Source organism: Chaetodon auriga, chromosome 3 (genome assembly GCF_051107435.1).
Source record: "Chaetodon auriga isolate fChaAug3 chromosome 3, fChaAug3.hap1, whole genome shotgun sequence".
Classification (NCBI taxonomy): Eukaryota; Metazoa; Chordata; class Actinopteri; order Chaetodontiformes; family Chaetodontidae; genus Chaetodon; species Chaetodon auriga.
The window spans coordinates 27,395,788-27,418,481 of record NC_135076.1 but is presented as its reverse complement, the minus strand read 5'-3'; the positions used below and the strand labels follow the sequence as shown (position 1 = coordinate 27,418,481).

Below are 22,694 nucleotides of genomic sequence, written 5' to 3'. Positions count from 1 at the left end.
GTTTGTTGATGTTGAAGCTCACTCTTGTGTCTTTCATGGAGGTTGAAATATTCCTGTCGTATAATGTTGCAGTTATATCCTTTTTTCGTGGAAAGAACGCTTCACTCCATCGCTGCTAGCTAACTAGCATTAGCATTAGCATCAGCGGAACGGCGACGCGAAGTTAGCAAACTTTTCTGAAGCGACTTCAAAGTGTCTTTTCCTGAGACATGTCCGTCAACAGCCTCTCACTGACACGATAGTTACTGTTTATAGTTTAATTGTGACTTACTGGAAGCATGTCAGCTTCACTTTTCTGGACTGGGTGAGGGTTTTAGCATTTGTCCTCAGAGACCGGCTCACCTTTGCCCGCCGTTACGGCCCAAAACGCCGCACAACACAGACGGTCATGACCGTGAGAGGGTCACATATCAACTTTGACTGAGAGCCACCAACAGGTTTCATTACAGGATGTCCAAAAATAAAATGAATGAATGAATGAATGAATGAATAAAACAATAATTTAAAAAAATCCATGAAATTTGCTGTGGATATTCATGGCAGGTACATAATAAATTGGGCACATTTGGTCACCTTGTTTTTCCCTCCCATGAACCAATGATGCCTTTACTTGCATCACACTCAGCACAATCTAATTCTGTACATGTCATTAAACCTATGAACCACCTTAAAACCAACCCCAGACCTGCCCAGTAAGGCCACATTTGCTTTCCACCAACAGGTTGTGTGTGTGTGGTAAAAAAGCCAATCTGTATATCCACTAACAAGCTAGAATGACTCAATAAGACACAAAATAAATACAGGATATGACCAATTTTTAATTCATATTCAGTCATTTGTATGTCTTTAAATTCCTGGTACAGGCTCTGAGGTCAAGACAGCCCAAAATCTCGAGTGGATGATCATAATATCTCCTGTAGCATCAGTCAGGCCGAAAAGTAAGAAAGACCATCATACAAACCTTTCAGTACCTGAGCTCCACTGTTCACAGCTGCATCAGCATCTGTTCATTTCATTTACACTCCATGAGTTGCTCTTTACAAAAGACTCAGATTGATGCGCAAGAGATTTTCAATTTTTATTGACTTTTTGGACAATTTCTTTTCCAGTGTCATCCATAACCGTTCACTTCAATGGTATTTGCATAATCTTTCATTCAATGCTAGGAGGATATAAACCAAGGTAGGCTGATGCTAGATGTTGAATTAGCAGCTAGCAAGCTAAATCTGCACTCCTCAGGCAAAAATTAAACTAATTACAATAACTGGGGGGAAATGTTCGAAGAGCTTTCAAAGGAACAATAAACATACCTTCCAGCTGTCCATTAAAAACGCACCTAGACATCATCTCTACCTGGTTTGTATCTTTCTAGTTGTAAGGCTGATAAAAAGGGCCATTGCTATTTAACAGAACAATCTGCATAGCAACTGGAAGACAAAGGGACTGGACACTGACCCAATACAGAGGATGAGTAACACAGGACATCACTAGACAGATAGTTGGCACGAGATGGGCTGCCGTTTTGCTCACAAACACAGTCATTATATTTCATAGAGTGACTTTTCAATGTCAAAACAGTTCATTCAACAGTTAGTGTGAGGTCGATGCGTTGGAGCTCTAGGCCTAGTGTTGTAAGAAGTTTAGTTCTGGCATGGTCTCCGAGCATCTGGCAGTTTGAATGGAAGCCGTTCTGCAGTGGCTGAAACTGCCCCCCTCCCCCCCTCAGTAAAGGTGACCAATTCATAAGGCTACAAGGTACGTGCCACTACTTGACCATATTCACAGAAGCACAGCGAAGCAAATGGAAACATGTGACGGAGGACAACCACTACAGTGTGCTTGAGGGCTAACGACTGACAATTTTCACTCAGCTACATGAGTAATGCAGGAGGGGGGTGGGTGAGTGAAAACAGCTGGTCAAGCTTCATGTCTGAACATGTCACCAGCAGTATTTCAGTCCCTTTACCCCACCCTGCCAAGGCAACTAAGAGAAGGGCAGCTCAAAAAAAAAAAAAAAAGAAAAAGAAAAAAAAAAAAACGATGTCTGGCCACCATTGAATTTGGTATAACAGTTCAAACCACAATGAAATGTCAGGTCTAATAAACACTTAAATGTCAGACTCATACAGACTGTAGACTTAACCGCAACATCTGTCACATTTTTTTAGCGTAGGACAGTATCATTTAATGCAGATACAAAGCTCACAAGTCAATTACAGTATCTGAAAGCACTTTTAGACTGATGAATCTGCAAGGGCAGACCAGGATAGGTAGACAGAAGGATGACATTCTCAGAACTGAAGACTTTTAGGGTCAGCGGTCAGTCCAGGTCAAGAGGGGAGGGGGGGCGTTGAAGGGGAAGATTGTGTCCGGTTAAGTTCAGGCCCATCTGTAGCAGCACTGCTTAGAAGCGTTTGGGTCCCCAGGGAGAGGTCTTGGTTGCCACTGGGGCTCCAAAGCTGGGGAAGTCTTCAGAGCTGCTCATATCAGGGGCCTGAAGGTAGAAAAAAAGGGGAGGGGGGGTTAAGAAACGAAGGTGTGACCAATTCTAATTTCAAAATAGTGACAGGCTGGTGGGAAAACGCTCACCTTCTCATTGGCAGTGGTCCAGGGAGCCTCCCTCACCACAAAGCCTTTGGATGGGCCACGTTGTTCATCCATGGCAGCGGCGCTCCCCCCAGGAGGCCTCATGTAAGCCATCTTTGCTTCATTCTCCACAACATCTACCATCTGACAGAAGAGACACAAAAAATGCACTTAAGGAAACAGAAAACATGTCCCATCGACTGCAAAAATGATGCACCGTCATGCAGGAAAAAAAACTTACGTATTCTTCTTCCAGGTTAAGGAGGTGGTCGATGGCTTCATCCACAAGCTCAGGGCGACCTGTGACTGTGACAAGGTTCGGGTCTGCAGCTCCACTCTGGGGAAACCTGAGATCAACCTAAAAAGGACGAACATGGAGCCATGTCAGGCTGGACACCATCACACAAAGCTGAGCCGTCATGGGTCTAACCCTGCGTTCTTCCTTGAACACCTCCAGACGTGTAGGAGAAAGCCTGTTGCTAAGCTTGTTCATGTTTAGCTGCTAAGAGCAGAGATCTCATGGGATTACAAGAGTCTCAATCCACCTCCCTCAGACCAGCCCACCCCAGTGGGAACAACCGTCAGCCGGGTCAAAGTCAGAGCTGTGACACATCTATCGTCTATAACTGAGTGTGTGAGTGTGAGCCTTAATGGGATTAAATACAATGTGATCATTTTCACTTTGATAGATTTACTGCAGAAAATTGATCGTTCATGCTGGCAAAATATTAAGTCAATTAATATTACTTAAACTTATACAAGAATATCAATAATGGAGGTATTAATAAGAAGTGTAAGGGTTCTCAAACCTCAGAAAAACAAACCTAAAACTATCTGCATGACTACATACCACCAGGGGGAAGTGGAAAAATACAGTACACCATGACTTGGTTGAACCGTCCCTTTAATTATGAGTCCCTTTAATTATCCTGTCTCCCATCAGGCAGAGAGACGGACTCGATGGGAACTGTATTGAGCTCTGTTTGATCTGGGCAGAAGTTTAGTGGGTTTTTGTTCGTTTTACTTCATGATGTCGCCAACGAGCTTTGAGAGCTTGGTTACGTTCATCGTAGAGTTTGTACATTCAGAGTGGGGGTCAGCTGTGTGGACCCTGGTATACCTGCTTGCAGGGTGCCTTGAGTTGTTGGTACTGAAAAACTGTCTGTTTTAACACCATAATTCAAGGTTAATACCTTGAATTACTAATTAAGATCCACTCATGTTGCCACATGAAGTGATGTTTAGAAGCTGTAAATCAGGATTTTACCAGATAAGAATGTGTTTACAAACTATTAGTGGTGACAAAGTGACAGCTCAAAAAAAAAAAGAGCAACGTTAGCATGAAATGTTCTGCTGTTCTGTGGTTTTATTCCACTGATGAGATCCTCTGCTCTCCTCTCAGCTGCCTCACCTTAAACTCATCCATGATCTTGCGGATGCCCTTGCCGCGGGCTCCGATGATGCGGGCATGGACCCTGCTGTCCAGGGTGATGTCCTCAGAGATCATTTCCTCCAGCTCATCCACGATAGCCTGGATGGCATCTCGTGCTGCTATGGCTTTGTGCTCATACCCTGTAATAGTAATCTGATCCTGTGGAGAAACAGCAGCAAGTTCAGCATCAAACAGGAAAAACTGAATGTGAATCTTATTCTCCCGTCATAACTCCTGCAACAGTAACTACCACACGTACTTGTTGATAACTATTATTTATCAGTGTTCACATGTGGTACTGTTATGTATGAACTGGTAATTTAGCACCACCTGCTGTGCTGAGGGGGTACATAGGGTTGACTTTTATCTTTATCTTTTTTAATTGGTAATTAAAAGCAATACAAGTTGTGCAGAAATGTCATACCTGGTTTTCATCATTCTTTTCTGGGAACTGGATGTTAACATCGTGCTCAGTGCGGATGGTTGTTATAATGGCACCCTTGCGGCCGATGATTTTGGGGTGATACTTGGGGTCCACAGTGATGGTCAGCTTGAAGCTCCTGAGTGCCTGCAGAGGGGATGATGTAAACAGTGATCTGGGTTAGACCTCGCGTGACATTGACAGCTGACTCATTTCTTCTTCTGATGGAACTGGTGGTTCTCTGCCATGGCAGAAGTTCCTAATTTAGCTCTTTCCTCATTCAAGGTTATCATGACGGTGGTCTTTAAGGTAATCTCAAAGATAATTTTCTGTTCCATGTGACTCATACAGACTCCAAAGACTTCAGTGTAAGTGACTCCCCCTCAGTACACACTGACATCAGCTCTGAATACACTGGTTATAAGAGGCCATCTTCTCCACACAATACGCACCCGATCCTCCTGCTCGGCCTGCAGCTCTTTGACGCGCTCCAAGAGGCCCTCTTTGGCGCGGTCGAGGTGGTTGGCCAAGCCGGTGATGGCGATTTTATCAGACTGCTGATCAGGAGCAGGCACTTGAATATTAACCTGGAGGAAGACAGGGAGGTCACTCTGAATTAGCAGCAGAATAAAAATCTTCTGTATCTTGTGCTGACGCATATCTGTTAACACACACCTCAAATTCATCCATCATCTTGCGAATTCCGCTTCCTTTCTGTCCAATGATGTATCGATGAAGCTCAAAAGGCACTTCCACCTCAATAGTGATGGGAACCAAGGCCTAAAGAAAGGAGACCATTAGGAACAAAGCAGAAATTTTGAGAAACAGAACTGAGTTCTGTTGTGAATAAAAATAAAATACCTTCAATGCCTCCACGGCAGCCTCGCACCGCTCTTTACGACCAGAAATCACAATCACGTCACACTTTTTGGGTAAATTTGGATCAACAGGCTCCTTCACTTCTCCGTTGGCCTCTCCATTCTCCTGAATAGGGGCCTCTGCGGGGGGTACCGCTACAGAGCGAATCAGACACAGTTTGATGAGAAAATGATAATTTAAGGACCCCGCTGCCAGGTCTTCACACTGATCATGAGTTTACCTTGTGGGTCCTCGCGCTCTGGGAACTTAATCTGTACATTGTGATCTCTGGTGATCTGCTGGATCCGTGAGCCCTTGGGACCCATGATAGAACGGTGGAACTTCTGAGGAATCACGCACTCAATGGTCACTTGAGCATCCTAGAAAAGAAAATGTTCAGATGGGAAGATTGGTTACATTCCAAGACAGGACACACACACACACACACACACACACACACACACACACACACACAAAGACCTTTTTAGCAAAACAAAACCGAATCTACTCACCAAGTCATCCACAATTTCCAGCATGCGCTTTTTGGCTGCTTCCACACATTCTTTGGCTCCTTTGAGAGTGACCTTTTCGCTCTGAGAACCTGTGCGAGGGAAGCTCACCATCACCCCACCGTATTCATCAGCAAGGTCCCGAAGGACTTGGCCACGGCGAGCCACAAAGTAGCGATGATGCTTTGGATCAATGCTCATAGTATCCTCAACAACATTGTCCTGTAACCAAAGAGGACATACATTTAATACGCAGGCATGTGTAAGAGAAGCACAGCTTTATCCTCCCTCGTCCTGCTTTGTTCAAAAGTCATTTGGAGTCATACCAAACTCTTGATGAGCTCCTCCAGCTCCTTCTGGGCCTCCCGCACTGCGTCCTCAGTGCCAATCACAGTGATGAGCTCCTGGTCTTTGTCCTCTGCGGTGGGGAAGATGATCCTGGCGCCGGTGCTGTCACGAACCTTGCGGATGTTTCCACCACCTTTCCCAATGAGGAACTTGTGGTATTCTGGCTTTGCACGCAGCTCGGCAGTGTGGCTCTTTGTTTGCTGAGGAAAAACATTCGCAAAATGATTTCTACAGCAAGAAATGCGTGACAAGCCAACCTCATTAACAAGGTCAGCACAAAAGATGCTCTTATTAACTTATGACGACCAAGTTTTAACAGATGGAAAATTCCTTCATGCTCGGCTGAAACTCAAACCCCACTGATTTTAAGCCTGAATGGGCTAAACATGATTTAATCTTAAAAAAGAAAGCTGCAGCACCCAAAACAAATTTCAGCCTCAATTTCTGGCACAAGCTGGCTGTTTTTACTCTGACAGCTGAGAGGACACTGAAAGCAGTTCTCAGCATGTGGCAATATACAACCACTGAGGAACAGAGGCAGCGCTTTACCATTTTATCCCTCCCTCTATGTCCCTGTCAAATGGCTGCCAGTTTAGCAAGGTCAACAGAAGTTCACCTTTTTTTTTTTTTTTTTTTTTTATCATTCAAGACATTTCTACAAACCTTCTCCTCTGCCAAAGCAAGCAGTTGCTGCTTGGCTTTCTCCACCTCCTCGACAGGGCCTCGGATGGTGACCTTATCAATCCCTGAGCCCTCAGTGGGAAAGTGGATGTGCACGCCACCGCACTCCTCCATGATCGAGCGCACAAAGCGGCCCTTTAACCCAATCAAGGAGTTGTGCAGCTTGGAGGGAATGGAAACCTCTATCTCTGCGATGTTTGCCTGGAACACAATGAGACATCAATTAGGCTTATGTGCGAGACATAGACCCACCTGCCAACGCTTTCAAGAGACTAAGATACATGCATGCACCTGCTTACCAGCTCTTTCTGAATGGCCAAGATGCGATTTCGTGCAGCCTCACAATTTGCCTTCTTTCCAGTAATGACAATCATCTCTGAGTTGCTGTTCTCAGCAGGGAGGTCAATCTTTGTGTTAGTTTCCTCCCGAATCTAGAAAGCAAAAGAAAACAAATTATGGGATCTAACCATGACAGCCTGAAGACTCCATTCTGCAGCGAATTCTCTTAAATATACAGTACCTTCTTGATGTTTGAGCCTCCTTTTCCAATTATGTTTCTGTGGAACTGCTTGAAGATGGGGACTGAGACAGAAAAGCTGTTCTCCACCTGACAAAAGGAATCACTGAAAGTTAACACTCAACTACAAAAACGTAGTTATGGAAGCCAAATGAAACCAGGAATCTGTTAACATACCACCTTAACAAAGTATCTAAGACTACAGTAGTAAACATTTACCATTTCAGCCACTATCTTCTGCATGAATTTGGCGCATTTTTCCACTTCAGTCCGTGGGCCTCTAAGTTGAACAATGTCACTTTTTTGTGCGGGATCGGGGAAATTGATGATGACCTGGAACAAATATAACATCATTTAAGTTCATTTAATGGGTTCAGTACACAAACAGCACCATATAGCAGCTGACACCAAGAGTTTCCAACTCACCTCTGGGAATTTATCACGCACTTCCTTTATCTTCTCCCCTTTTTGGCCAATGATGGCTCGGTGAAAACGCTGTTCAATGATCAAGTCCTTTGTACGCTCGTTCTCCTGTGACAGACAGCATATTCAATAAACCCACATCTGGATCCAATTTGTCGCACCTTCCCTGTGAACTCAAGTTTGTTCTCACCATGCGTGACGCAAGCTCAAGCAGCTCCTTCTTGGCTTCCTGCACACCCTGGGGATCCCCCTCAATGCGGATCAGGTTGCTTTTCTCGTTGTCAGGGGGGATGCGGACGGTCACCTTGTGCAGCTCTTTGATACGGTTGACTGTAAATATAATGAATAAATACATGGTTTGAAAGGATGCTGATGGAGTTTTTGTTGCACTGATGAAATTCAGTATACCAGCTTTTTAGACAGTAGCGCTGTACTTACTGTTTACACCTCCTTTTCCGATCAGGTGTCGGTGGAATTTGGGATCCACACTGATCTCTGCATAGTCCATGCGGCTCACCTTTTAGGTGGAAGCAAACAAAAACATGAAAGTCACTGGAAAATATCAGCTGTAGCTTTTCAGTGTTGTTAAGGCATCTTACATCTTCTTACATTGAGCCTTGGTCCAAAAGAATACCAGTTAAAAGTCCTTTCACACAGTCTACTGTCCAGCACATGATCTTCTCATCAGAGGAACCCAAATTGGGATCAATAAAGAAACCGTCTAAGTCTAAGTCTTGATTGGCAGGCTTTGGGTCAAGGTCCAAGATACAACAGCAGAAATAACACAGTACTCACCAAATCCATAACAATGGCTTCAATCTGGCTCTGCACCATCTGCACATCTTTGGTGGGTCCTTCCAAGGTGATCTTATCTTCTCCCTCGGTGAACTCAATGTGCACCTGCAAGCAAAATGAAAAATAAGTTACCAATTGAAATCTAAAGGAGTGTTTTAAGTTTAATGGTTAAGAAAGTCATCATTAAACTGACCTTGGGCATTTGTTGGGTGATCTTGGCCAAGTTCTGCCCCTTCTTGCCAATAATGAAACGATGAAGCCAAGAAGGAGCTGAGACCGAGGAAACAGTGTAGCTGTTTGCCTGCGAAGGGAAAGACATTCTTGAAGTTACTCATTACTTTTCAACAATTACCAATAATTTAGTCGTGGTAAAATATATCATGAAGCTTTCCACACCTTGGCATAAACTTCGGTGAGGGCCTGACCCAGACGGTCTGGCTCCCCACGAAGGATGACAGTTTCTGAGCTGCTGTCAGATGGTGGGATCTCAACTGACACACCAGTTTTATCCAGGATCTCCTGCAGGGTGTTTCCCTTGGGGCCAATCACATACTTGTGCTGAGATTTCTTTACCTCCACAGCAATGGTGGTGGCATTCTTCTTCTGCAATTCCAGGACAAGTTGATCAGTAACATTTAACCTTAGGAAAGCAGTTTAAAGCTTCTTCATACCAGTGTAACCTGCATCAAGACTAACTGTAATACCTTGTCTTCAGAAACCTTCTTGATCATAGCCACAGCAAGGGCCACCTGCTCCTTTTCCCCAGTGATGACAATCTCCGTCTTGTTCACACTTGGAGGGGGGACATTGATGCGGGCACCGGTCTCCTGCATCATCTCTCCTACCAGCTTATTGTAGGCACCGGTGATGAATGGGTGGTACACCTTGTCAATGTTCACCCTCTCCACTGCACGCTTGTCCTAAAAGAGTAGACGGGGCAGGGGAACACAATTATTAAATAATCCTAAAGCTGCGTCATGCGGGGTGAAGTAAGCTGGCTGCCTGAGGAGCCACGTTACCTGCTCAGCAGAGATCAGCAGGATCTCATGCTTTGCCTTCTCCAAGCCCTCCTTGGTACCAGAGATCTTGATCTGGTTACTGGGGTCGTCAGGTCGTGGGATCTGGATTTTGGTGGCAGTCTTGAGCTCTAGCTCCTGAAGCTTCTCCCCATTTTTGCCGATGACAAAACGATGATGTTCCTTGGGGATGGCGACAGTAGCTGAAGCCTGTTAGGGTTAAAACGTACAGTTAGCATCACCGATATATCTCTTCCTAATACAATTATCATCAACAAAGACGGCGCTCTTCACCTGAGTCTGCAGTCGGGACACAATCTCCTTACGGGCCTTCATCACAGCATCCAACTTTCCGGAAACCATGATGGAGAGACCCTGATCTTTAGCCAAGGAGAGTTCCAGATGGGCTCCGGTCTTATGCATGATGTCCACACAGACCTTCGCTTGGTCTCCTTCCCCAAACTGGTTGATGTCCTTGTACTTGCGCTCCTCTAGCGGCACATGGAAAACCTGGTTCACATAGGAAAATAAAAATAAAGTTGATTTGATGTGGCGACCAATTGTTACATCAGGATCGCTTCCACAGAACTTTCAAAACAAAATCAGACCCACTGGCACCAAAGACCAGAACATGGTTGGAAACTGGGGACTATTTAGCAGCAACTGCCCATGAACTAAAAAAGGAAGGACTTTATCTTTTAATTCATGTAAAACACACACACACACACACACACACACACACACTGGCCCTTTAACACAACACCATGAGCTGAGGCTAAAACCATTCACTGAAAATGGCTTGTACTGAGGAATATTTTATAAAAAAAAGACAAGTTGCCAGCACGAAACCCAAAAGTTCCTTCATACTCTCTTAACACCAAAACAGATGCTTTGAATCATTTTTGCATGATTAACTCAGAGGCTGAATGCGTTAGATTAACTGAAAATACCTGTGCAGGTACAAAGGGCTTTAAGTTAGCAATAAACACCAGGAGGGAGAAATCCATCACAGACAGACAAAAAAACATTAGAGGGGTGCTAATACACTGTAGTGCAACATTACTATACACTATATTTTGGCAACAGGGCAGGTTTTTTGTGAACATTTTTTAATCTTCAGACCAAAACCTGAAGAAGAGGGTGGGCGTGGAAGTACAACCCAACTGTCACCATCAAACAAACAACAAACACAAAACTCAGTAAATTACAATACTTATTCACACAATAACCACAAACATTTTAGTTCATATGGAGGTGCTAACTTTGAAGTTTTACCTGGGTGATAATAGAAGACTTGAGAGGACGGATCTTGGATGTCCAGGCGTTGACAGTTTCCTGGGTCCCCTCAGGTGAGGCCGCCTTCTCAGGCAGAGGTGGGAAGGCATCCTTGTAGGTAGGAAGGGCGTCCTCCTCCTCTCCAGCACTGGTTCCTACCCCAGCAGCTGAACACATTCATAAAAAATAAATAAATAAATTTAAAAAAAGATGAGTCCCCTTCAAGCTGTGATTGTTTTTTATAAATCCAGAGCAACCTGAAGAATCCAAACACTCACCGCCACTCTGCTCTGGCAAGAGCCCACTGCGGTGCTCATTGAAGCTTTCCTGCGTAAGTACAGCGACTGAGCTCATGGTCAAAATCCCACGTTAACACAGAGTCCGAGTGTGCCACTGGAAGAAAATTCACATTATTCTCAGAGGTTTGGCAACAGAAAGAGCATAATGTTTAAAAAGGCCCAAAGACCGTTTTTCTCAATCAGCTTCAGAGCGACGTGGTCCTACATTAATACAAAATCTTCTGCCAAAGCAGAAGCAGGTTTGGTTATTTGGGACGTTCGTGTTTTTCTTACTTGTCTGATGTGGGTGGCATCTGAATTAAGATGAGAAAACTCAGTGAGTTTTGGAGCGTTAAACTCTTGTTAAATAACACCAAAGAACATTTTTTTCTGAACTCTTAACTCTGGCTTATCTTGTTGTAAATGACCTGTTAGGTACATGCTGGCTACAGAAATCTAAAACATTCATTTCTGTGCTTGTTTTGCATCAGCACAGTGACATAAGGGTATGATAGGTTCCTTATTTAACTGAGAAGCTGAATTTTGCATACAGTCATTTGTCATGACAGCCTACAGTACATAAACAAGGCCTTTGCTTGAATGATGAACAAAGGAAACAATCATCTGAAGCGTCACATGCTCAGTATAGCATACAAGCTTATCAGAGGTGGACTTTGGGATTTTTGTCATTATCTTATCGACCTTTATCACACACAATAATTACACTTTACACTACAAAACCAAGTCAACACTGTGTTAATGTGTGCTGAGACTGAGTGGTAATTAAAGAGGTTATCCTGAGCACCGCAAAGAAAACACTGGTGTGGGCAGGGCTACAGTACATTTCGTCTACCTCGAACAAACCAGTTTGTCCTCAGTCCAGTGCTATTCTACGACCTCTAGCTACGTGAGCAGGCGCCGAGGTTAAGAGGATTTTTCCCTCACTGACCCCTCTGCATATCCAAGTTGGATAGGATTAAAGCAAAAATCCACCAACAGAAAACTCAACTGTCCTGTGTAGGATCTTTGAACATGAATAACTCCTAACAAGACAGAAACCACAAAGCCAATCCTGTCATATATGACATTTAGAAAAGAAAGCCTCCAGCTATTTTGTTTTCGTAGTTATATAAATCTGCAAAGGTGGAAGTCAACAAACGAGCGCTCAGACTAAAGCTTGATTCCTCTTCACTATCAATGATGAAACTCAATATATCATCAGAAGTCACTGCCATGTTTTTCTGGCTGGCAGGGAAAATTCTGGCCAACACAAGCAGAGGAATGTGAATTGTTTTAGGGGGATTTTGCCCCCAAGCATGCCTGAAATTCATCTGAAAGCACGGAGAGGCTCCAGATGTCACAGAGAATTTGTTGATATTGAGAAGTTTTTCCATAGACCGGGCAGTTGAAGGAAATTCACTTCAAGCGTCAACATGGCGGGAGTCAGTTTAGCAGGCCGTTTCCCCCTACACATTTCAGAGCACCCTTTCAGTGGCCTCTTCCTTGTCAGGCTTCATAAACTTAAGGCTGCTCTGCACGGCATTCATTACTGTTTGCAGACCCTGTTGCCAATTTAAGTCTGCCAGTGCCTTTTATCTAAGCATTGGTATTAACAAGGAAAAAGGGATGACACTGTGTTGTTGTCACTAGAGCAATTTTTTGTCAAAAAACTCCAGTTCTCCATATTAATTTCATTATTGAGAGACATGTGGACAACTTTTCAGCAACTGTATATTAAAGCTGGACATAGATCGTCCCCGTTTTGTTGACATTTTTGTGGTACGAGATGATGCAAAACATGTCAAAGTCATCCATGAAGCAGGGAAAGAAAGCCATGCAAAAGCTAAACAGGCCAAGTTACATGTTCAAATTATTTATATTACATAACTGGTTACAGTGCACACTTAAAACTCACTGCATCAGTGTCAGCCAAAATAAATAATGAATGGTACTGTTTCAGTGTGATAACGAAGAACTATTTGGATCTTTTTCTCCAGAATGGACCAAGCGTCTCAAGAGACTGAACACAAAACAATGGTCTTTTTGCTGCCGTTTTAAATTAAATAAATACCCTCACAAAGTGGGTGCGAGGTCAAGTACTATGAAAATAGCTTGTTAAAATGAGTTAAGCTGTCTGATCAATACAGAAGACTGTGGGACAAAAAAGATTTGTCTTTTTCATGCCGTGGTTCTGGTTCTCGGCTTGCTTTGGAGACCCAACGCCCCCTGTTGGCCAAAGTTCTTACGCTAAGGAGTCAAGTACAAGGTGTAAGGAACTTGTCAAAATGTGCATATATACAGGATTAACCGTATACTGCTAACTGCTCAAGACAGCATTAGTGTCAGCGCATACAGTGCTAATAATCATAAGAACTTACCAGCTAAATGGTCAGTTACCAGATAATCCGTCCTGTAAAGATGGAAGTTCCCGTCAGCCTGCCAGCTTTTGTCTAAAGACAACAAAGTAAAAGGATCAGTTCTATAGACATCACCACTGTGTATCTTCGTTTCAAAGATCAAGAAATAAATAACTGGGCAGTCCCTTTCAAAAACATTGTTCGACTCCGATAGGGTTATGTGTGTACTACTGTACTGTAACTCAAAGTACTAACAAATGGTTACTGACATCACAGTAGATTTTTTATAAAAACTCTGATTAAACGGAAAATGGAGACATCAGACAGTAAGCACAATGTCAATCTTCACTCTGAGGCCTAACTTTTAGATATTTTTTTCAATAGTCATGGTTCCAGTAAGACCAGTAGGAAAAACTGCAGGCAACTGAAACCATTCAGAAATTAAGAAGTACTCCGATAAATTTAGTGCCAAGAAGCCCATTAGTGAAGTATTGGTGCCACTGGAGCTCAATCTCCTTGACAAGCATCTGGCTTCTATAATTGGACAGTGCTTTGTCATACAGAAGGACAAACCTGGCAATTGATGAAGCTGCTGTGGGTGAACCAGGTAAATAGGCCAATGCTCTCTTATGCAAGAGCTGGCAAATTTACACTGTGAACGTTCCTTGTTAAAAGTTGTATGATTTAGCATGGGCTGAAATTTGTGTCTCATTAGAACATTTGGCTTTATTTTACTAGCTTGCCACTGGTGTCAACAATTTCCTCTCAGTCAGAGCGTTTACTGGTGTGGGCTTATGTTTCCACTGAAGTGTGCTCAGGCCTCCATAAAGCTTATTGTTATAACTCCCCATCTTTTGTTTGGTGAAGGGCATATAATCGGTTATTATCATTTTTATGCAGACTCAATATTTACCAAATAGGCACTAAAAAGGATGACTAACCAGTTCCGACTTTCAGAATTTATTATGGTAGTGTTAACACAGACATGTGGCCTGTTTCCTTGACCAGTATTAAAGCAACTACTAATGACAGTTTGCCCCTTTATACACCAGCAGCAGCAGTCAGTTAATAGAGAGGATGACTTACAAACCCGTGAATTAAGCTAAAATACACCGATGGCAAGTAGTTTTGCTCAAACCACCATGTCATAGGTACAGCTGACAGCTGAAATTAGTGACTAATACCTTTTACATTACAACATTGGTCACGATCTCCATAGCCCACAAACACCACACAAAGTGGCCAGCAAACGTAATTTAATCAGATTTAGCGTCACGTTCTCTAACCAACGAGATCATTGATGTTGATGAGCTGCTAACAAGTTAACGTTGACGGGGGTCGTCTAGCTGGTTAAACTTGCATTAACGTTAGCTGCAGCATGACGTCCTTCGAGCCAATATAACATTATACCCAAATCCCAGATTAAGCATTTAAGTAGCTGGTTAGTGTGATTGCTAGCTAACACGATATCAAGTTAACTAGCTGACAGTTGCCAACGACACATTACAGTTAATGCTAGCAGCGGTCATGATGGCTAACGTCGATCCACCATAAAAATGTACCGCATCGAGAAAAACTAACATTATCTTAACTATCAAGGTTACTGAGAGAGCGTCGGATGATCAGCAAATATGTGTGCCTCTTCGGAGAAGTGGGATATTCAGTGGGGAAATCACTGAAGGATTAACGGCACCAACGGTAGCTTCAAACCCCCTAGCTAGTTAGCAAACTTGCTAAAAACTTTGACTAGGGTGTCTGCGACTGTGACACGTAGCTCCTCGGCTAATATGTAGCTTGGCTCACTCAAACAGCCCTAAACAGAACTTCAGGCTGTACCATAACCAGCTAATGACATTACGCTAACAGGGGGTGGAAAATTAAAACTCTCTGCCATACTCTTCACTGGGGTCGTGTCATTTTTATAGAAATTAGCCAAAGGTAACACGTTCGTAAAAAGTACAAGTTGGAGTAGCCTTAGCTAGCGAGCTCATGTTAGCTTACAGTTTGTTCTACTAGCTCGCTAAGTCCACGTAGGCATACAGCTGAGCAGGGGAGAAATGACACGGAGTCAGGCCAGAACACACTGTAACGTTCAGGGTTCACAACACGCTGTCCTCTCAACAAGTACCGCTCCGTCATGTATAAGACAAGTGGAGGTCATATGTAGTAGTAATGCAGCCACAATCAGTATAAAACTGTGAAGTACTTACTTATTTTATGTACTCGTCTGCCCTGAAGGTGCAGAAGCTGAGATGAAATTCCACTGGCGAGAAGGTGGGATTGAAGCCTGACGGATATATACCAGTGCCGCCCACCAATCAAATCCTCCGACGTCACGCCGAAGAGTCCGATTACAAATAACTTCTTTTCATTTCAGTCTTCATGTAACTTCTGAGCTCTGATCATAGCATATAAAACGTGATTAATGATTAATACCCTCACACTGCGGACTTGCCCTGAAGTAAGGATGTCTTAAAATCGTGTCTGGACCTGCTGAAGTGGCAAAATTCTGTTTTGTTTTTACGATGACACATTTCACATGTGATAATTTCTCTGTCTTTTCAGATTTTAGTGAGATCAGATAAAGGATGAGTCCATGCAAATCCTCCTCCTCTGCAATCCATTTTTAAGGTGATAAATCAAGCCCAGGCACATCATGTTGTTGTTGTGAATCTCAGAGAGCAATGTGCACATGCCAAGCAATCCTGCACTTTTCTTCTTGGACAACGTGCAGAAATACTTTCTCTAAAACGAGTTCACAGAGGCTGCATTCTCAGGTCTTAGTCATTCCTAAGCTGGTTGTTAATGGAGCGAGTGCACGAGGTCAGACTCCACAGTTTACTGTGAGAGGACTGCTAAAAATGTGAATAAAAATAAAGAAGAACAACTTGTATCTTCGTTCACAACATGCCCAGCAATCAAGTTCAGTTAGTTCTGACCTGAAACTCGGCCTCTGCCTCTCTGTCCTCATCACTGAACATTCACAAACCCCCAAAGCTGTCCTATCTTGTTTGCTTAAAGTATTTTACTGAATGCGTCACACAGTGTTTCTTTAATCTGTCTATATAAACTGGTTTTCTTGCACTTAAAAGTACTGACTGATGACATGATAACACTCATACAAATGTCCAACATCTCACGACCATATGCAAGGCCGGTCAGAGTAATTCATGAATTAAATGGAAGACATTTCATTCAGTATGGAGTAGAGCACTGATGTCATGGAAAGATTTCTATGATGCTTATTCTTCTACTTGAACTTCACATATCAAATGCATCACACTACATTTAACCAAAATGTCCATTTGTCCTCTGGAAATCATTTGATCAGGATGCAAATATGAAGCTCTTGATTATCAAACAAAAATAAGAATACAGCACTAATCCCAGTTTTATTTCTCTCCCTTGATTACAGATTATTGACCAGTCCTGAGCAGGGTTTGGGGGTTTCTTCGCGTTGTTGTTTTTCTGAATTTTAAACAGCAAACCTCGTTGTGTCTGACTGATCGTTAAACAGAAATATGTGTAACATAACATTGGGTTATAACTGCAAATCACTTCCTGATTATACAATCATGTCGGTATGTAGGTGGAGACATTCATATATATGAATGTTCTTTAGGTTTGTGCAATTTTCAATTATTTTTTTAGATTTTTATTTTTTTCAAAAGCCTATTATGCAAATTTCCACCTCGCAGGTTTCTTCAGAAACTTTAAGATGCACCTCATGGCTTTCATCAGCAAGTGGAGTTTGCATTGAAGGAGAGCGTTCAGTGAAGCATAACATGCTGTTGGCAACATAAAGTAATTCCCATTCCTGCGTAGATCAAATGCATATGTAAAAAGTGAATGTGAGCTTTTCGCTGATGGCCAAATGATTTAGATGAGCGAAAAGGGTGTTTGCTTTGCATCTTCCTACTCAATCTTGAAGACGTTTTCCGAGCCCCTCGCTGCTGCCTGTAACATGCTGGAAAGCACCTCAGATATTTGAAGCTGCTCCTCTTGTCTCCCTCAGTACTGAGACAGCAGGTGTCCAGGCTTTGACAAATGGAGGACAGCAGGAGATAACTCAGGAGAGGTATGAGTTTTTAAAAAGCATTGGTTTCTCTATTAAACAAAGGTTATCAGGCTCAACGAGGAAGCTGGAGAGGAGATACACAAGGTGTAAGCAAAATCCACAACAACAGCCTTAAAATATTCCAGCTTTGTCAAGTTTATCATCATCACTCTTTGATAAAGTGGCTTTTGTGAGATAAACAACTTCTTTTTGCTGAGCGGTTATTGTGATATAATGGATGTTGTAGCACCACAGTGTACAGCCTCAAAACATCTTATATAGTCCCCTCTGATTTAGTTTCAGCAAAAAATCCGAACCCCCAAAAGCAAGTTTAATTAAAAGACTGTTGTCTCACTACTTCACTGCACGCGTGTTGCTGTCACTGTGTTCACCCTAAAACAAACACACATCTGCTGGACTGATTTCATCACACATGGCCACCATGAGGAGGTCCAGGCCTCTTTGAAGATAAAGCATACGGATCAAAAGACAGCACGGACTCAGAAAAGTCTGGTCCAGTCTTCAGTCCAGATTCCATGCTTCAATTGAGCATCTTAATCTTTCTCCTGCACGCTTCACATCAACAGCAAATTAAAGATGGAGAAAAATCAGCAATGTGAACAGAGAAGAGCGACAAATAGAAGCAGCAGCATGCAGACAGAATGACAACCACCATCAATATGTAACTACAAATCAGGGAAAGACAAACAAGTGCATAAATATATAAAGATAATATGCTTATGTGTCACAATATATCAGATTGTTACATCAGATCAAAAACCTAAATATAATGCAACTGTGTTTTTTATTTTCAAGTAAAGAACAGCAGAGGGAGCTCCGTTATTTAAGGACTTTTTCCTCTCGTCCTGATTTTACATGCTGCTGCAAAACAATGAACCTGAATGTGTATGGCATTAAAACAGTCTCACAAGAATCCACAAACACAATGCACAAATAAATGCAGAGGGATTTGAATGTGTAAATCTGTATCTAATCTGTACCACTCGTATCCCATCATTTGTACATCAGCTCAGCATTTCTCAATGGAAATGTTTTTTGTGAATCTCCACCTGTTTGTCTGGATTGTTTTATCGTGCTGTTTCACATAAAATCCTCAAATGCACAGAGCACTTGACTCATGCTTCGTACGACACAAAGCACAAATAAAAGCAGGGTGATTTGTATGTATCATCCATCATTTGAATAAATGTAAAGTCACTTGAACGTGTCTGAAAACATTCGTACGTAAATGTCTTGCAAATATAAATGTAAAACAAATCCACTTAGAAAATATCTAAAGGTTCACATGTATATCTGATGCACACACAAATATTTCTTCGACGTAAATGCAGTAGAAATACACAAAAACATGTACTAAAACGTTTTTGCATTGACAAACTGCTTGTCATGTGTGAACATCGCTGATTTGTTTTTGAGTTTTTTGGAGCTCAGCTCAATTCACGCATGCATTTTTTTTTTCAAGAGGAAATTATCAGCAGCCAATCAGATCAGCTCGTTCCTTTGACATCACATTCAGAGACAGGACAGACAACCAAAACGGATGACATCAAATGAATCTCTACTGAGCCACACTGTAGAATACCAGAACAAGATGCTGATTTAAAATAAATGAATAAACAAACCAAATCATACAAGAACAAACCAGAGAGGAGAAGTCTGCCCTGAAGGACTTAACAAGCAGACAAAGGTGGTGCTGCTGTGGTCATGAATGAAGCTGACTGTGCTCAGGAACATCTGACGCAACCATCTGATGAGAGTTTTTAATGGACTTCCAGATGACCCAGCACAGACCAGAACCCATTACAGAACGCCTGTCTAAAAGTTGAACACCAGGTGATTCCTACTTCTTATACAAAACCAAAATACCAAAAATAAGAACATTTTCCACGTTGTCGCCAGCGCTGGCTCTCTTCTCTCGAGTCCCTTCATTTAGTATCCTTGATGTAAATGCTATAAATATATTCTTACCACACGCTGGATTTATTGAGGCTTGATGGTGTTTCTCACTCTGATGGTGGAACATTTTGATCTAATCACCATCAGATGTGCTTCTAGGGCGTGGCCTTCATAACATAGCAGAGCCTGTGTGCTATAATTGGTGAACTTGAAGAAAGCCTGAGGGCCAAAACGTCATCTGAATAAAGAGAAATGCGTATGGAACCAGACTGTGCAACATGTTTTATCTACTACCAAACAAATCCACGTCATCCCACGTGTTCTGATTCATATCAGCGTCACATTCACACTCACAGGTGTGTGGATTGCAGGTCAGACTGAACCAACAGTCTTAAGAAGTTTTTCAAAGTGATGAATCTGGTGGATGAAGGAACAAGATTTGGTTATGACTCACAAATGTTCAGTCTGGAGACTTTGGTGGCCAATGATGAGAAATCAAACTGTGGCTAAGAAAGCCTTGAGGCCTCTGTTTGCTGTATGTCAGCTAAACATGAAAGAAAGGGATTTGTGTAATTTGTATTTGTGTGTTGTAAATTGCAGGTAAAATCTCTGTCAGTGAAATCAGTACAAATTGAACAGTTCTTAAAATAAAATTCTCAATCCTGCATAACTCCTGCATCAATTCCTGGTTCTGTCCTAACAAATCAATTAATTGAGGCGTTAATTCCAATCTATTTTCCCTGTAGTTATTATTATATATGAATATCACAATTTACTGTAAACAGTATGGACACATTTCTGACAGTAAAAGTATTGTCTTACAGTGTGTATTATCACTTTGCCCAACATGGTCATATCACAAAACCCTACAGAGGAACTTTAAACACATTAAAGTGTTTCTCCTGAATGATCTTTACTTTATTCATCATACATCAAAATGCAAACAAATCCCATCATTAGCAGATCCTCATTACATTATCTGCCTTTGGTTTGTTTAACTGTATATATAGATATAATATCATGTAGTAGTTTGGCATTATTGAAAGCAGTTGCCACTTGCAAATGGATGGCATGACGCTCTGTAATACTGTTGGTGAAATTTGATGTAATTTTTGTGAGAGAAATGTAATAATTAAAGTGACTTTAGACAAACAGACAGTGTGTGGAAATTCCCCAAAATGAATTTTCCAAGTTCATCATGAGCATGAAGATCCCGCCGCAACTGCCATCTGCTGCCTGAAGGGGACGATGTGGACAATGTGATGATAGATGCAGTGTTCTCTGAGGGTGTGACTCAAATTTAGACGATAAGAATTTAAACACAGTTACAGTTACTGTGATGAGAGTAAACAGTCCCTAATGTCTGCCCTGCAGAGTGTCTCCGACCCCACGTTCCTCACCAGCACCTCGTCACCAGCCTCCTGCAAACACTGACCGCTTTCATTTCCTCTCTGACTTTCTTCTGTCTCTGTGCCTCTTGATGTTGACAACCTAAATGATCAGTACATACAGACCTCATTCATATATCACATGCAACCGCTGATGTCTTCTACAACCGTCCCAACCTTTTCGTTTAGAGCTTTAGTGCCAGCTCATCCTCAACATTTTGGCAGGGGGCACTCACAGACTCATCTTCAGGCGACCATCCCAGGCGAGGGGCTGCTTGTAGCGTTCAAAGCCATGGCAGCAGTCATTTCTGTCATGAAGAAAATTCACTTGCTGATTTTGGGCTGTATTTTTCCCATAGAGTTTCTAAAGTTCTGAATTGTTCCACATCCTATTTTTTATCTAATTTCCAGAAGTGTTACAGACCTTTAATCAATATGAACGTCTGAACTGTTTCTGTTGAGCTGTTTCTGAATGAACTGCGTTCTTCAGGTTGGATTTTTGCTTCAGGAAGATCAGGACAAATATTTATTAAATATATCACAAGAAAACACAGGCTACCTACGCTTCCGAGAGGAGATTTTCAGCAGGAAGAGGAATAAGGAGAGGATAAGAAGGACTGAAAAACACATTTAAAATCATGTGTTGTAATTCATACAGCACAATGACTATGAGTAGGCATGTATGTCCATTCTGCATCACCCAGAAACTGAACACATAACCTCAAACACTGATTGCAGCTCTAACAAGTTAAAACTCAAAGATTTCAAACTGGTGTCAAAGGTTCAGTTTTCAAGTCAAAATTCAGAGAAGTTGTATACTTCATGTAGACACCACAGAGATATCTGTAACTTATTTTTATTAAGATTGATTGCTCCATAAGTTTAAAGATGCTGTTTTCCATTGACTGCAACAGTTTACATGAGAGTACAGTTCAACACACAGTCAGAAGGTCTGTTTGCGAGCTATATTTCTGAAACTGACCACACTTCATCTGCCATGACATCACATCTTTTTAATGGACATTGGAGATTTGTTTACAGGTAACGGAGCGCGCTCCTCACAAGATGGCGCCCCCGTCCCAACGTGCAACGCGGCGTGACGTACCGTCACATTCCCAAATCCGTGAAAACAAGAAGCAGAAAGTTCAGAGGACTGTTGTCTTTTTGATTTTCCTGGAGGATTTCACACCCATTAAACCAAGTTTTCGAGGTCTCGGCTCATTTAAACCTTTCAAGATTTAGAAAACACTCAATCTGTCCACATGATAATCAATAAAACATGTGCTCATGAAGTCAGTAAGAATTTTTAAAAGAAGTTAGATTTTAATTTTGATTTTAAAATTTTCTGTGAAGTTAGTATTATTTATTATAATTAGTTATTATTATTGTATTTTCAGTTGAGAGGCGCGCGCGCGCACACACACACACACACACACACACACACACACAGAGTTCAGTTATTTGAAGCGTTGAAGAGAAAACTCACATCTTTTATTGTCTCTACGGGTCAAACTTCAGTCCAAACTTGATCAAAGGCTGTTGCGCTTTGTGACTCAAGTCAAATAAAACTAATCAGTTAAAAGACTCGTTTTATTTCCTCTGGGTGTGAACAACCACCGGCCTGTGGATTAAAAACACACATTTACCAAACACTTTTAAAACTTTCCACGACTTCTCGTTAAAAAGCCACAAAAAGCGCTTTTTCGGGCGGATACGTTTATTCTCCATCCATCAAGGTTATTTAAAGCTAACGAAGGTAAATCTTCCTCCTCAGCCTACAATCCTGAGCCACATTTGGACCAATGGGAAGCCGAACGGGACTGCTTCAGCCAATGA

The 22,694-nt window shown here is 42.1% G+C and overlaps 1 protein-coding gene across 1 annotated transcript; it reads right to left on the bottom strand.

Annotated features, from left to right (window-relative positions):
- Positions 1-1,065: 1,065 nt before the first annotated feature.
- hdlbpa (high density lipoprotein binding protein a) lies at positions 1,066-15,782 on the bottom strand. The gene is made up of 28 exons (XM_076726672.1): positions 15,707-15,782; positions 13,518-13,589; positions 11,140-11,254; positions 10,862-11,028; positions 9,881-10,096; positions 9,590-9,796; positions 9,275-9,490; positions 8,967-9,173; positions 8,764-8,871; positions 8,571-8,675; positions 8,214-8,292; positions 7,966-8,105; positions 7,779-7,883; positions 7,572-7,685; positions 7,356-7,442; positions 7,135-7,266; positions 6,818-7,036; positions 6,133-6,354; positions 5,810-6,028; positions 5,539-5,677; positions 5,301-5,452; positions 5,115-5,219; positions 4,892-5,026; positions 4,443-4,586; positions 3,998-4,177; positions 2,828-2,944; positions 2,590-2,730; positions 1,066-2,494 (listed from the first exon to the last, which is right to left on the bottom strand). Exons 3-28 carry the CDS (start codon positions 11,213-11,215, stop codon positions 2,405-2,407), a joined length of 3,822 nt encoding a protein of 1,273 aa, XP_076582787.1. The 5' UTR covers positions 11,216-11,254; positions 13,518-13,589; positions 15,707-15,782; the 3' UTR covers positions 1,066-2,404.
- Between the last annotated feature and the right edge of the window lie 6,912 nt (positions 15,783-22,694).